At 42.1% G+C, this 14,277-nt stretch overlaps 1 protein-coding gene across 5 annotated transcripts in view; it reads right to left on the bottom strand.

The window, feature by feature from the left end:
- Positions 1-14,277, bottom strand: part of SMG7 (SMG7 nonsense mediated mRNA decay factor) — a 115,515-nt gene that overhangs the window by 61,335 nt on the left and 39,903 nt on the right. For all 5 annotated transcript variants that reach the window (XM_077453132.1, XM_077453133.1, XM_077453134.1 and 2 more), the window contains exon 2: positions 7,952-7,983. In XM_077453132.1, the coding sequence (XP_077309258.1) occupies positions 7,952-7,983 (32 nt within the window). The remainder of the gene's footprint in view (positions 1-7,951; positions 7,984-14,277) is intronic.

Here is a 14,277-nt window from a genome sequence, read left to right as displayed (position 1 = left end):
AGGTATTAATGAACACCCAAATAGCTGGTAGTAGAGGAGTGCTCTTTGTAAGCAAGAGCAGCAGAGGGGAGAAAGAGCGGAGCAAGCATGTACATCACTCCACTCAGCAAATTATGACAACATTAACCCTTTCTGTAGCAAACCCAAGTAATTGAGGTAGCTCCTGAACCTAGGCCTGAATGGCCATTTCACCAAGCACTGAGGCTAGGTCAGTAGCCCAAGGCCTAGAAAGCACTCCACAGCTAACTTTTACTAGAATGGAGTCTGGAAAGTATGTCAAATCCAGTGCCCAAAAGTCTCTTTCAGGCTATCCCTGCAAAGTCCAGTCCAGCGGGGTGCTGACAGTACTCCAAAAGCCTGGCTAACGGCAATCACACTGCAAATTGAAGAGACGACCACCTCCAGCAGGGATGTACCAAAGAGTTGAAGGGAAAAAAAAAAAAAAAAAAAACAGTGAAAGCTGCAGACAAGATGTTCATTCTCTTACAACATTAGCAAAAACTTGAGGAATAGTTCAAGGGGTTATTTTATGCTGGTCTTCAATTCTCCTATAGGTGGCAGTATAACCTGAACATTAAAAAGTTCCAGTGCCTCAATGGATTAGAAAGAAAGCACACATTTTCCTTAAGCCCCGGTTCACACCAAAATCTGTGAGATTTGGACCTCCCATTTTATTGAGGCTTGTGACTTCATTTAACAGTATGCAACTTGTAGCGGAATTGCTAAAAAGTAGTGCAGGAGCCTTTATCAAAGTCACTGCGACTTGCCTCGAAACAATTTGAACGCTTACAAAAAGAAACAAAAAAAAAAAAAACAAACACACACACAAAAGCACAAAAAAAGATTTTTAAATGCATTTAAAACTCTGCATCCTGGGTACAGGTACAAGGCAAAAGTTTCATATACCCAGGGTTATGTGCAGGCTGCTTTCAGGCAATTGGACACTGGGAGGAAAAAATAAATAAAAGAAATGCTTGCTAGGGCAGCCCCTAATGCACACTTACACACACACACACACACACACACACACACACTTTTCTTTACCTTGCTTTTTTTCTTCGCGATTATCTCAACAAGCAAAGAGTGATGTGGATTTACACTTCTAAATGCAGGCCGCCCCCAAGTATTACTAAGAATCCTAATTTGCGCTTTTATTTTTCAGTATTGTACCATGTGGTATGTCTACAGGTGGTAAAAACGTCATGGAGTTGGTCTGCAGATACTTTTGAACACAAGCAGCAAGACCAAGTTTAAAAAATGAAGGTCCTTGTTTAAAGTATCCATTTTGGCAAATAAGAGGTGTCAGCTCAGAAAAATGTAATGGCCACCAGGAAGGCAACGATACATGTGAGGTTTCCCAGGCAAGGGGACATCTAATGAGCTCAGGGTAAGGAGGTTTTTAGAGTACAGTGGGCAGCAGATAGATCCCAAGGCTGTTATACGAATACCACCCTCAAGCATCATCTGATTAAACCTCTCCATGGTATATAATCCAAATTGGTTTCTATAAGGCCAGCATGACCTGGGTTACCCAACTGATTGTTTATTTAGGCCACGTCTGTGGCATTGTCTGATTGCACCCTAACTGGAGGCCCTTGCAAAAGGGTCTGGGTCCAATAATGTAGAGTTAAAGTGGTTGTAAACCATCACATGTATGAAACAAATCCTCCTACAGAAGTTGTATCCGTCCATCTGCAGTTGTCTCTTCATAATATTCATTCAAAAGTGCTAAATGTATAAGCTTGTCGGAGAGTACAGAAAAAAGGGGTCAGAGAGCAGATGTTCCTCTCCGCAGAGCTCCGTGAAGAGAGCTCTGAGAGCTAATTGGAGGGAAGAGACACACCCCTTTACAAAGCACACAGGAACAGAGCTGACACTGTCAATCTGCTGGAGATCCCTCCCGTCACAATTTTTTTTTCTTGGCGTTATGAAAACTTGACGTGATTCATGCTGTTAGCTGAGGAATGAAGCAGCAGACAGAAATGACACTTGGTGCTTTTAATTGAGACATGTACACACTACAGAGGGAAATGCTTTGTTCATATTTCATGCCTGAGGTTTACAACCACTTTAAATTGATGGCTCTCAGTTCTAGATTGTTAATGGGAAAGATTCCCTCATCCACCCAACAAGTATAGATAGGGGGAAAATCAGGTCAGTTTTTTTTCCTTCAACCTACTGGATATATGAAAGGAAAAAGCATAAATTTAGAGGCTGCTTTGGGCAATTTACTTGTCTCAAATGACAAGTTCACCATAATGACAGCCAAGCATACTCAATTTTTTTAATTTTTTTATTTTTTAAAACCGCTTACCTGTAAAATCCTTTTCTTGGAGTACATCATAGGACACAGAGCCTCAAGTAATTACTTGGTGGGTTATGGGCCTACCTTCAGGTGTTGACACCGGTATAGCCAATACAGGAGGTTGACTCCCCTATATAACCCCTCCTCCTGCCAGGAGCACTCAGTTTTTTTAGCCAAGCAATATAAGTAATATACTCTCACCCCATAAAACAGAGGGGCGGGAGCTCTGTGTCCTATGATGTACTCCAAGAAAGTATTTTACAGGCAAGCTGTTTTAAAAATCCCATTTTCTTTATCGTACATCATAGGACACAGAGCCTCAAGTAATTACTTGGTGGGATGTCCCATAGCAATGCTACTTGAGGGGAGGGAGACAACCCGTAGGGTAACCCCCAGACCTCAGGACCTATACTGCTGCCTGCAGCACACTGCACCTGAAGGCGATATCCTCATTCCATTTTACATCCACTTGACATTTTGCAAATGTATGTACTGAAGACCAAGTCGCGGTCTTGCAGATTTGAGACATGGAGGCCTGGTGACGCACTGCCCAAGAAGCACCAACCGCTCTGGTAGAGTGCACCTTAACTTGAAAAGGGGGAATCTTTCCCTTTAAACCATAAGTTTGAATGATAACTCGCCAAATCCACTTAGCGACCGTGGATTTAGACGCTGCCTGTCATTTATTCTGCCAGAGGGTCCTAAAAAAGAAGACATCAGTCTTACGAATCTGAGCAGATTTCTTCAAATAGAGCTTCACTGCTCTCACTACATCAAGACAATGTAGTGATTTTTCTTCCGTGGAAAATGGTCTTGGGAAAAAAGAAGGCAGGGCAAGATCTTCATTCAGATGAAAGCCTAAAACCACTTTTGGCAAAAAGCCTGGACGAGGGCGTAACACCACTCTGTTCTCATGAATAACTAAATATGGCTCTTTACAAGAAAGAGCAGCCAATTCTGACACCTTCCTTGCTGAGGATATAGCAACCAAAAATACCAGCTTCCTTGTCAAAAGGACTAAAGGAATATGCTGTAATGGTTCAAAAGGCTGTTTTTGTAACATAGACAAAACCAAAAGTTAATTCCCAAGGACTTCATGATTTAACTGGCGGATTAATCCGCAGTACTCCTTGCATGAAACCCCAGACTAAAGAACACGTAGTAAGTGGTCTTTGAAATAAAATTGATAAGGCTGAGACTTGGCCCTCAATAGTACTCAGTGCCAACTTCATCTATATGCCCAACTGTAGAAAGGCAAGAATTCTGCCTATGACATATCTCCGAGGGTGCCAACCCTTGGATTCACACCAGGAAACATAAGTTTTCCAGACTCTATAATATATAGCTATAGAAGCTTGCTTCCTAGCATTAATCAAAGTAGAGATAACTGACCTGGAAATCCCACGTTTCTTCAAAATGTGGGTCTCAATAGCCAAGCCGTTAAATTTAGCGTTCGTAAAGTAGGATGGAATATCGGCCCCTGAGATAGCAGGTCTGGCCTTAGTGGGAGGAGCCATGGACCCTCCACTGTCAACTTTACGATCTCTGTGTACCATGACCTTCTGGGCCACGCTGGTGCTACCAGTATTACCAACTTTCTTTGCAGCTTGATCCTGCAAAGTCATCGTGGCAGCAACTGAATCAGGGGAAATGCATAGATCAGCGAGAACTGATCCCTCGGGGTCACCAACGCATCTGTTCCGTATGCTAGTAAGTCCCTTGTCCTGGACACAAAGTTGACCAGTTTTGTATTGAATCTGGACGCTAGAAGATCTACATCCGGAGTCCCCCATTTTTGGCAAACAGCTTGAAACACTTCAGGGTGAAGAGACCATTCCCCCGGGAATAACTGCTGGCGACTTAGGCCGCCTGCCAATTCTCTACTTCTGGAATGAAGACTGCCGAAAGGCATGGGACATTCTCTTCTGCCCAAGTTAGAATCTGGTTCACCTCTCTCTGAGCTGAGAGACTTCTGGTGCCCCATTGGTGATTGATATATGCCACAGCCATGGCATTGTTGGATTGGATCCTGACAGGACAATTCCTTAACCTGGAGGTGCAGGTCTTTAGAGCCAGAAACACTGCCTGAATCTCTAGGCTGTTGATTGGCAAGGTTTTTTCGGTCCTTGATCATCGCCCTTGGACAGTCATCTTTTCTAGTACTGCTCCCCAGCCTGACAGGCTGGCATCTGTCGTCACTACTTTCCAGATAATTGGTCTGAAGGATTTGCCCTTTAGCAAGTTTCGGGATAGTAACCACCAACTGAGGCTTTGGGACACTCTTGGAGATAGCCGCATTGGCAAGTCCAAAGCTTGAATAGTGTTGTTCCAAGCAGACAGGATACGGTTCTGAAACAGTCTCGAATGAAATTGGGCATAGAGAACTTCTTCGAATTAAGCTACGATCTTACCCAACAACCTCATGCAAAAGGCGAATTGAAGGATTTTTCTTTGACCTGATCCTTCTCACTAGCTCCTGTATGGAGCTGATCTTTGCGGGAGGCAAGAACACCCTCTTCCGGGCTGTGTCTATGATTAGACTCTGATACTCCAGCCTTTTCAATGGCTTTATGGAGGACTTCTTTAGGTTGAGAATCCAACCCAAACTTTCCAGGTAACTGCTTGTAATAGTTACACCTTGCTTTAAGCAAGCCACTGACCGGTCTACTAATAATATATCGTCTAAGTAAGCCAAGACAGTTATGCCGTGCCCTTAACCTGGCTAGAGGTGGGGCTAGAACCTTTGTGAATACCCAAGGTGCTGTAGCAAGCCCGAAGGGCAAGGCTACAAACTGAAAATGCTTCTGTTCTACTTCAAACTGCAGAAATCTCTGGTGAGGAGGAAATATAAGGACATGCAGATATGCATCTCTGATGTCGATGGATGCCAGAAGTTCTCCCCCCTGCAGGATGGAAACGACTGACTCCATGTGAAAGGAGCGGATCCTCAGGAACTGATTTGGATTCCGTAGATCTAGAATTGGTCTGGTATCTCCATTTGGTTTTGGTACCGTAAATAGGTTTGAGTAAAACCCCAAACCTTGCTCTCTTTTGGGAATCTGTATGATCACCCCTTGAGCCACTAATCGGTCTAATGCTTGCAAAAGGGATTGTCTTTTACCTGGATCCCTGGGAACATCTGATCTGAGAAAATGGGACTGTGGACACTCTCGAAAATTCTAGCTTGTATCCTAGGGATACAGTGGAGAGAGTCCACCTGTCCTGAATTTCCCCTTGCCAGACTTCTGAGTACTTCAGAAGTCTTCCCCCCCACCTTGGTGAGGGGAGATGCCTCTTCATGACGAGGCTTTGGCATTTTGCTTTGCAGACTTGCGGCCCCAGGTCCTCCTTTGTGCCTGGGCTTGACCCTGGGATCTTCCCGTAGAGTCTGACGGCAAAGGCCATCGCCCCAGCCTAGAGGTGGATGCCCCTGGCGCGGGGGAAAAAAAAGTCTGTATAAAATGAAGGACGTTTATATTTTCTTTTGACTGGCAAAAAGAGTACTCTTTCCGCTGGAAATAGTTTGGATAAATATATTCAAACTATCGCCAAATAGTTGTTCTCCCTTAAAAGGGAAACTAGATAAAAGGTTTTTACAAGGTGCTTCTGCTGCTCAACTCTTTAACCAAAGGGTCCTCCGCATGTGTATAAGTGCCAAGCGAGATGCCTGGTGAATAGAATCCTTTATAGCATCTATGGCAAAACATAATGCTTTAGGTAGCTCAGCCAACTCCTGAGCTTGTTGTGCAGGGAGCTCCTTGAGGGCATCTGTGAACTGGTCCTTTAAAGGACTGACAGATGCCCATGTCATGTTACAAACAAAAACGTAAATGTATTTTATTGGGATTTTATGAGATAGACAAGCACAAAGTGGCACATAATTGTGAAGGGAAAGGAAAATTATAAATGGTTTTCAATTTTTTTTTTACAAATATGTGAAAAGTGTGGCGTGCATTTGTATTCACCCCCCTCTACTCTGATACCCCCAACTAAAATCTAGCGGAACCAATTTCCTTCAGAAGTCACCTAATTTGTAAAACATTTGGAAAACCATTTATCATGTTCTTTTGACTTCACATTTATGTGCCATTTGTGTTGGTCCATCACATAAAAATCCCAATAGAATAAATTTACATTTTCTGTTTGCAACATGATGAAAATGTAAAAAAATTCAATGGGTATACATACTTTAGGGCACTGTAGCTGAAATATCTTACAATCAACAGGCAAAGTACAACATAAAACAGGTGACTGGGGGCATCAACTGCAATTGTTCTAAGCATAAGGTCATCAAAGTCAGGCTCATGCTCTCTATTTGTCTTGTCCAGTCAGCAAAAGTCTGGCAAACAGACATGGCAGCAATTGCAGGCTGCAGGGCTTGACCTGCCTTTAAATGGGCATCAAAATGCCTATTAACAGAATCTTTAAAAAAGGAAGAATAGAAACTGTAAAGTGAAATGAGGCCTGAAATGGCAGGAACCACTACTGGAACATACTACTTTTGTTTAAATATCCCATGGGATATATTTCAGCAAAAATCTTGACAGGAGGGAACATCTTTTCAGGATTAGACCAATCCTCATGTAATGCGTATTCATTTTGTGTGTATGGTAAAAGTTTTGATTTTGCCAACCTGATAGCACCCACAGGGGCTTGTTTGGACTGTGGAGAAGCAGGTGCTGCCAGACAAAGACATGGTCTATGTCAACTGTGGGGAACATTTTGTCAAGCCAATGCTTATGGCTCATAAAATGCAGGGGTTTAAAAAAACCTCTTCAACATCTACGCCTCCATCACCCTATCCTATTTCATCCCCATACAGGTTGATTGATCCTCAATCGGCTGCACTCTCGTGTGTGCCCCTTGCTAGTATTAAATAATCATATGCAATATTTTCATATTTATCTGAATAGAATGATTACATTTTTAGACCCGAAAGGAATAAAGCGCTACACAAAACACTATAGATTTCTTTTGCTTACAAAATGCAGGTGTTTAATTCATTTGTAGTAAAGAATGGATAATACCAACATATAACACTATTAAGCTTCTTAATTTACTGATTTGTCAAATCTATAGATCTTGTCCGGACAAAGAAGCAGACTGGGCAGAATATACAGTGTTTCTCCAAAAATAAGCCGGGTCAATTTTGGCAACAAAAGATGCAGTAGGGCTTATTTTCAGGGTAGGTCTTACCAAGTAAATGTGCTGTCTTCTCTGTCCCCCGCCAGGAATCGCCAATGTGAACAGAGTTAAAATGCTTGTAAAATCCTATAATCCACTCTCTTACAGTAGTATATAAATGTACAATGTGTGTGTGTGTCATATATAAGTGCCAAATACCTTCTTTATAGCGCTGCTCTGCCCTTCTGTGACCTGCCAGAGCGCTCTTTCCAGCAATTATATTACAGCAACACACACATTGTACATTATATACTACTGTAATAAAATGGATTATAGGATTTTACAAGCATTTTAAACTATGGCTTATTTTTGGGGTAAGGCTTATATTGCAGCCCTCATGGAAAATAATACTAGGACTAATTTTCGGGGTAGGCCATATTTTCGGGGTAAACATGGCAGCAGTACCACTTACTAAAAACAAAAGTAACACATGTGGTGAATACACACCGTAATTATGCTTACCTGTCATATCTGCTTTCAGGACTTCTGCCTGCCTGTAATAACAAAAAGCAGAGAAGTTGGTTATGGCTAGACTGCTGAACAACATGTAAGCAAATACAGACAGCCTAAAATGTGTTAGCAAATTGTTGGTTTTCCTGTATCAAGGCATCACTAAATGATGGAGATTTTGCCTCACTTCCCGTTTTGTCTAACACGTCTCCTAGCTAGAAAGTGAAGGGGAATCTCTCCAACATGAACAGATTGATAACAGATACAATTCTTTTCCACCAGATTTATGCTTTCTGTGCGCCATTTGGAAAATCTTGCCTCGATTCCTTTTCTGTCTAATGAATGTCAAAAACAAAGGGGAAAATCTTCCCAATGAGAAGTGGAGGATCTCATCCTTTCCCATTGTATCAAAAAATATTAAAATAAAAAGGTACAGGTTTTGACTGGAATCAGAGTTTAGAGAGGTCCTTGAATTATGGCCAGAAATGCCATCTGCAAATTAGATCACATTTCTACTGTTTTTTCAGCTCAACATTTAATAAACACGAAAATGACAATTTCTAAATTAAATAAACAAAAAACACGCGAGCAGAGTTAAGCCGGCCATACATGGCGAGACTCGCCAAATTTCAATCCATGCATGGGCAGAGAGGTTGAACAGAAATCGAACCACCCTGTTGGATTTTCCCCATTTGATCAGCGCTGCAGGCTATAGCCTGCAATGTTGATCAGTGTATTTTGATGGCGGGAAGGTCTCCCTGCTGTCAAAATACAATAGCTCAGTGAGAAGGATATCCCCCTATCAATCTGAATTGTATGGATGGGGAAATGTCCAGAGGAGGATAAAAGTCCAGCACCAGAGCATCTTGAAGTAAAAGCACTTGGCTTTCTTATAAATCCTGGATAAGGGAAAAATGGATGGAGGAATCAGGTCAGTTTTTTTACGCTCAATCCACTGGTTGGTTATACAATAAAAAAAATAATGCATCATTTTGTGCTACTTTAGGCAATTTACATGCCTCCAATGACAAGTTTATCATGATGACAGCCAAGCATACACAAATATATTTGAGCGTTTCTGGAATTTGTTACAGTTAGCTGAAAGATCTTCCAATCTACACAAGCAAGGTCAGAACAACAGATTTAATGATATGGCTACATTCAGCATGTCATCATCCATAATATTGCGCACTAATGATCAGTGGCATTTCGGTAAGCAAAATGCGAAATTATTACATTTATAAAACAGTACGCAGATATGCATAGCAAGCAAATATACAAGCAATTTTATGTGACTAGCAATAGAAGTGACTATAAGGTTATATAAAATGTGGCTCTTTTAAAGTGGTTGTAAAGTCTCAAACTTTTTCACCTTGATGCATAAGGTGAAAAACCACCTGTGCTGCGGCTGCCCCCCCCCCCCCAGAGACCCCCTTTTTCTTATCCGAGCCTATCCATTCCAGTGATGGGGATAAGCCGCCGTTTCGGCCCTCACGGGTGCCCCCATGGAAAGCAGCTCTCTGTTGGGGGACACAATGAAGGGGAGTAGCCAGGAGTGCACCTCAGAAGAGGAGGTTCGGGCTGCTGTGTGCAAAACCCAGAGCAGACAAGTAGAATAGGTGTATTTTTATAAAAACAGCGCGTGCGATCTTGCCAGAAGCTCCAAGAGTAGGGACACGGGTCGATGTCCAAGGGGATACCTGCGATAGTGTCACGGAGCTGAAGAATGGGGAGATGCTAATGTAAACAAGCATCTCCCCACTCTGCCTAGTGACATTGTCACTGATCATAGCTCCCCGTGATGGGGAGCTATGATCAGTGATGCGTCACACGTAGCCATGCCCCATAACAGTTAGAATCACTCCCTAGGACACGTTTAACCCCTTCCTAGCCAGCTAGTGGTTAACCCCTTTACTGCCAGTGTCATATTTACAGTAATCAGTGCAATTTTATAGCACCGATCGCTGTAAAAATGACAATGGTCCCAAAAAATGGGTCAAAAATATCCGATGTGTCCGCCATAATGTCGCAGTCACAATAAAAAGTGCAGATCACCGCCATTACTAGTATAAAAAAAAAAATCATAAAAATACCATAAAACCCCTATTTTGTAGATGCAAACCAAACGCTTATTGCGATTTTTTTTTTTTACCAAAAATATGTAGAACACCACGTATCGGCCTGAACTGAGGAAAAATAGATTTTTTTATATATTTTTTGGGGATATTATAGCAAAAAATGTTTTTTCCAACATTGTCGCTTTTTTTGTCTATAGCGCAAAAAATAAAAACCGCAGGGGTGATCAAATACCACCAGAAGAAAGCTCTAATTGTGGGGGGGGGAAGAGACGTCAATTTTGTTTGGGAGAAAGATTGTGACATGCTGGCTTGAAGATCGGGAAGGGAAAAAAAGATCGCAATTTCGATTCTTACTGATTAATCGTGCAGCTCTACAAAACAGCTTTTCAGTTTTCACCCAAAAAATGGTTCGATTTCATCAGTGCTGACTGTGGCCTTTAAAGGCCAAGGCAACCTGCATGTCAGTACAGAGGTGGGTGGGGGCAAATCTCCTTGAAGGGCAGGTGCAGGATGTGTGCTAATGAGGTCATCTAGTGAACACCGAGGTGCTTTTTAGTCATTGAGGCGCTAAAAATAGCGCCTCTCATGCCTCCCAGTGTGAAAATCCAAGTGCTTTCACACTGGGGTGGTGCACTTGTGGGACAGGAAAAAAAAAAAAAGTCCTGCAATAAGCATCTATAGGGCGGTTTGGGAGCGGTGTATACGCCACTCCCAAAACGCCCTGCCCCTTGAAATGGGCGCTTTTAACCCTTTCTTCAGCTGGTAGTGGGGGTTAAAAGCTCCCCGCTAGTGGACGAAATGCGCTGCTAAAACAACGGTAAAGCACCGTCTAGCTAGCATCGCTTTACCGATAACAGACCTCCTGCCCTAGTGTTAAAGTAGCCTTAACGTGAATGTAAACCCTCTCCTATACCCAGTGAACAGCCACATATGATGCACAGAGATGAATCAAATCTCTCTACATTTTACTTGCATATCTGCTGTCTTTCCCTTTCTATACTCTTTGGAAAGTGCAGATATTGTTAGAAATCTGGTTTCCTCATTCAGTAGTGGGTGTGGAGTCTGAGCTTTCACTGTTTGTGAGCTGATTGGAGGAAAGGCACACACCCCCACTCCACATAGGCAGAGGAAGGAAGGAACATGCAGAGATGTACTGTGAATAGACAAACTCTGCTAATCTGCCTCCCAGCACAAATTTTCAGCTGCTATTTTATATTGTGTGTTGGAGCGTTTGTCAGAAGTGACTCATGATAGAGCTTTGGAGAGAGATAAGTAAACACTACAGATAGCTGTGCCTAGGTCAAATTTTAATCAATGGGTTTAGCAACCAATTTAACCATTTTTATGTCCTAAAGCAAGATACCAGGAAATCATGAACACTTATGGAACAAGCTGGAGGCTGGGGTAAGGCCTTGTCCTAAAGTACATAGAAAGTTATTTTTTTTTTCAGAAGTACATTAAATGGTATATTGGCACATATGGAAGTTTGAATTTAGAAAAAAAAAAGGAAGTGAATTTAGCATTTAAAATGAAAAAAAATTATAATTTAAGGATGAAAATCATTTAGTGCAAAAATGAGTTTCAGACATTTTGAGTCAGTGATAATTCCAACATCTTACTGAGATGTATGCATCGTGGACACAAATTCCAGATATAACTCAAACATCTACAAGCTTATTTAATAAGCAAAAGAGAAAAATAAAGAAAATAAATAGCCGCCAATCAAAAGCCATTTAGTTCAGATTTAGCAACACGATTTTTGGTGGGTTACAATATGTAGTACTAGCTTACAAATAAGCAAAATGTGTATAAAAGCTATAGTAGGTCAGTATACTCTAATAATCTGAAGGTCATTTTCCACCTAATAGAAAAAGGCTGACTCGATATAACCACCTGAGACTTTCAGGAGAATCAAATTCTATTATCTCAATAAATGAGATCATAATAAAGGAAGGCTGTACCACAGCAAGTGCATGCACTCATCGACATGCCATGGTGCCAAGCCAGTGAGGAAATGGGAGACGTTTCTCCCGGCATCAACAAAACTCATCTGTCAGTTTAATTGCTACCTCCTATCTACATGTGCCTTGTGCGAGACAGAGTCGGATTTGCGGTGCGTGCATGACAGACAGAGCTATTTGGTGAGGAAAGGAGGAGGGAGACAGGATACACAGAGCAGACAGTATAAAAAGAAAAAAAAAAAAAAAAAAAAAACTTTAACCCCAGGGACCTGTACCACTAAGAGGACTTGAATTGCTCCCGCTACTGTCTCCGTGTCATGTAAAGAAAGACCAGCGCCATTGCAGATGGGCACATCGCTGGATGGAGAGAGGGTTCAAGGTAAAGGTGTGCTCAAAAGTTTACATAACCTTGAAAACAGTGAGAAGGCAAAACACATTTCTTTTATTTCTTATGCGATCCATGTTCAATTGTATGTTATAACAGAATGGCACAATCCTAAAACAAAACATGGCAACATGTAAACAAATGAAAAGACCCCTGTTCAAAAGTCTGCATACCCTTAAGGTCTTAATACTGTGCAATGCCCCCTTTAGCATCAATGACAGCGTGCAGTCTTTTGTAATAGTTGTCTATGAGGCCCCAAATTCTTGAAGGTGGTATAGCTGCCCAATTATCTTGGCAAAATGCCTCCAAGTCATGGAAAGTCTTTGGTCGTCTTGCATGAAATGCACATTTGAGATCTCTGCAGAGTGGTTTGATGATATTAAGGTCAGGAGACCGTGATGGTCATTCCAGAACCTTTACCTTTTTTCTGCTGTAACCACTGGAGGGTCAACTTGGTATTGTATATATCCTTGTTACGCAGGTCTTTTGACAGTTCTTTTCTGCTCACCATGGCTCAGCGTCTATTCTAGCTTGGTCAGTGCATCCACATGAAAGCTAATAAACTCCTACACTTAGACACTAACTGTACTTTAAAAAGCCACAGATGTGGGAAATAAATCTTTGACTGCCATTTTAACGTTAAGCGTTACCTTGTGTGTCTGTACCAAGGCCAAACATTCCAGGGTATGTAAACTTTTGATCAGGGCTAATTAGGTGTTTTCCGTTATTAAAACACAATCACTATACGTAAAGTTGTTGTAATATTTTCAATATCAATATTTCTGCCAGGGTATGCAAACTTTTGAGCACAAGTATAAATTTGGGGGGGGGAATAGGGGGTTTGAGTGGTCATTATACATACCGGAACATTTTTTATCTTAAAGTTGTATTAAGCCCGACGTCAAAAATGTAATCCATTGCAGCTTATCACTAGATGTGATGGCTCATGGCTGCATTGTTTTTTTTTTGTGTTTTAGGTTTTTCCCCCCTCTGTTTTAACCTGGTGATCTGGCCAGTAACACATCTCCTGTGATAGTGTCCCTAATATGGAATAATTAGCGCAGGGGGTGCATTTGGACAGCAGTATTGCAAGTTTGGGAGGATGTGAATGTTAGCTGGAGTTCAGCCTAAATTTGTTAGTGTATTTAAATCTACTAGCACAGCTAACACTTTATAAGCAGTTACAGTAAACAGCCCCCTCCCCTTTTGGGAAGAAGGTTTTACAAAAATAAAAAGCTGATAATTGTATGGACCCCTGGCAGTGTTAACTGGTTTGTCTCATCCCATGTGCCTTACATCTGCAAAAGAGCTTGTTCTGTTGAAAAACGTCAGACTTAAGCTGGATACACACTATACAACTTTATGTAGATTTTTTCCTTCAGATTTAGCAAAACCATATAATATGAGGTCAAACCTTAAGACCCCTTTCACACCGAGGGCGTTTTGCAGGCGCTATAGCATTAGAAATAGCGCCTGCAATCCGCCCTCAAACTGCTGCACGATTGTCTCCAGTGTAAAAGCCCGAGGGCTTTCACAATGGATCGGTGCGCTGGCAGGATGTCAGGAAAAGTTCTGCCAGCAGCTTCTTTGGAGCAGTGAAGGAGCGGTGTGTTTACCGCTCCTCCACCGCTGTTCCCGATTGAAATCAATGGGGCAGCGTTGCAATACCGCCGGCAAAACGCCGCTATTGTGGCGTATTGTGGGCGGTTTTAACCCTTTCTCGGCTGCTAGCGGGGGTAAAAGTACCCCACTAGCGGCCGAAAAGCCCCGCAAATCCGATGGTAAAACGCCACTAAAAATAGCGGCGTTTTACCGCTGACACTATGGGCAGTGCAGTGTGAAAGCCCTGTTAGCGTTTCAATTTGCATGCAATCAGGCAGATCCTTGCACTACATGGTTTTGGCAAATCTGAAG

This window comes from Lithobates pipiens, unplaced genomic scaffold, assembly GCF_037356315.1.
Source record: "Lithobates pipiens isolate NorthernLeopardFrog02 unplaced genomic scaffold, aLitPip1_a1.2 Scaffold_23, whole genome shotgun sequence".
Taxonomy (NCBI): Eukaryota; Metazoa; Chordata; class Amphibia; order Anura; family Ranidae; genus Lithobates; species Lithobates pipiens.
The sequence above is the reverse complement of the archived record's forward strand: the minus strand, read 5'-3'. Positions and strand labels throughout refer to the sequence as shown.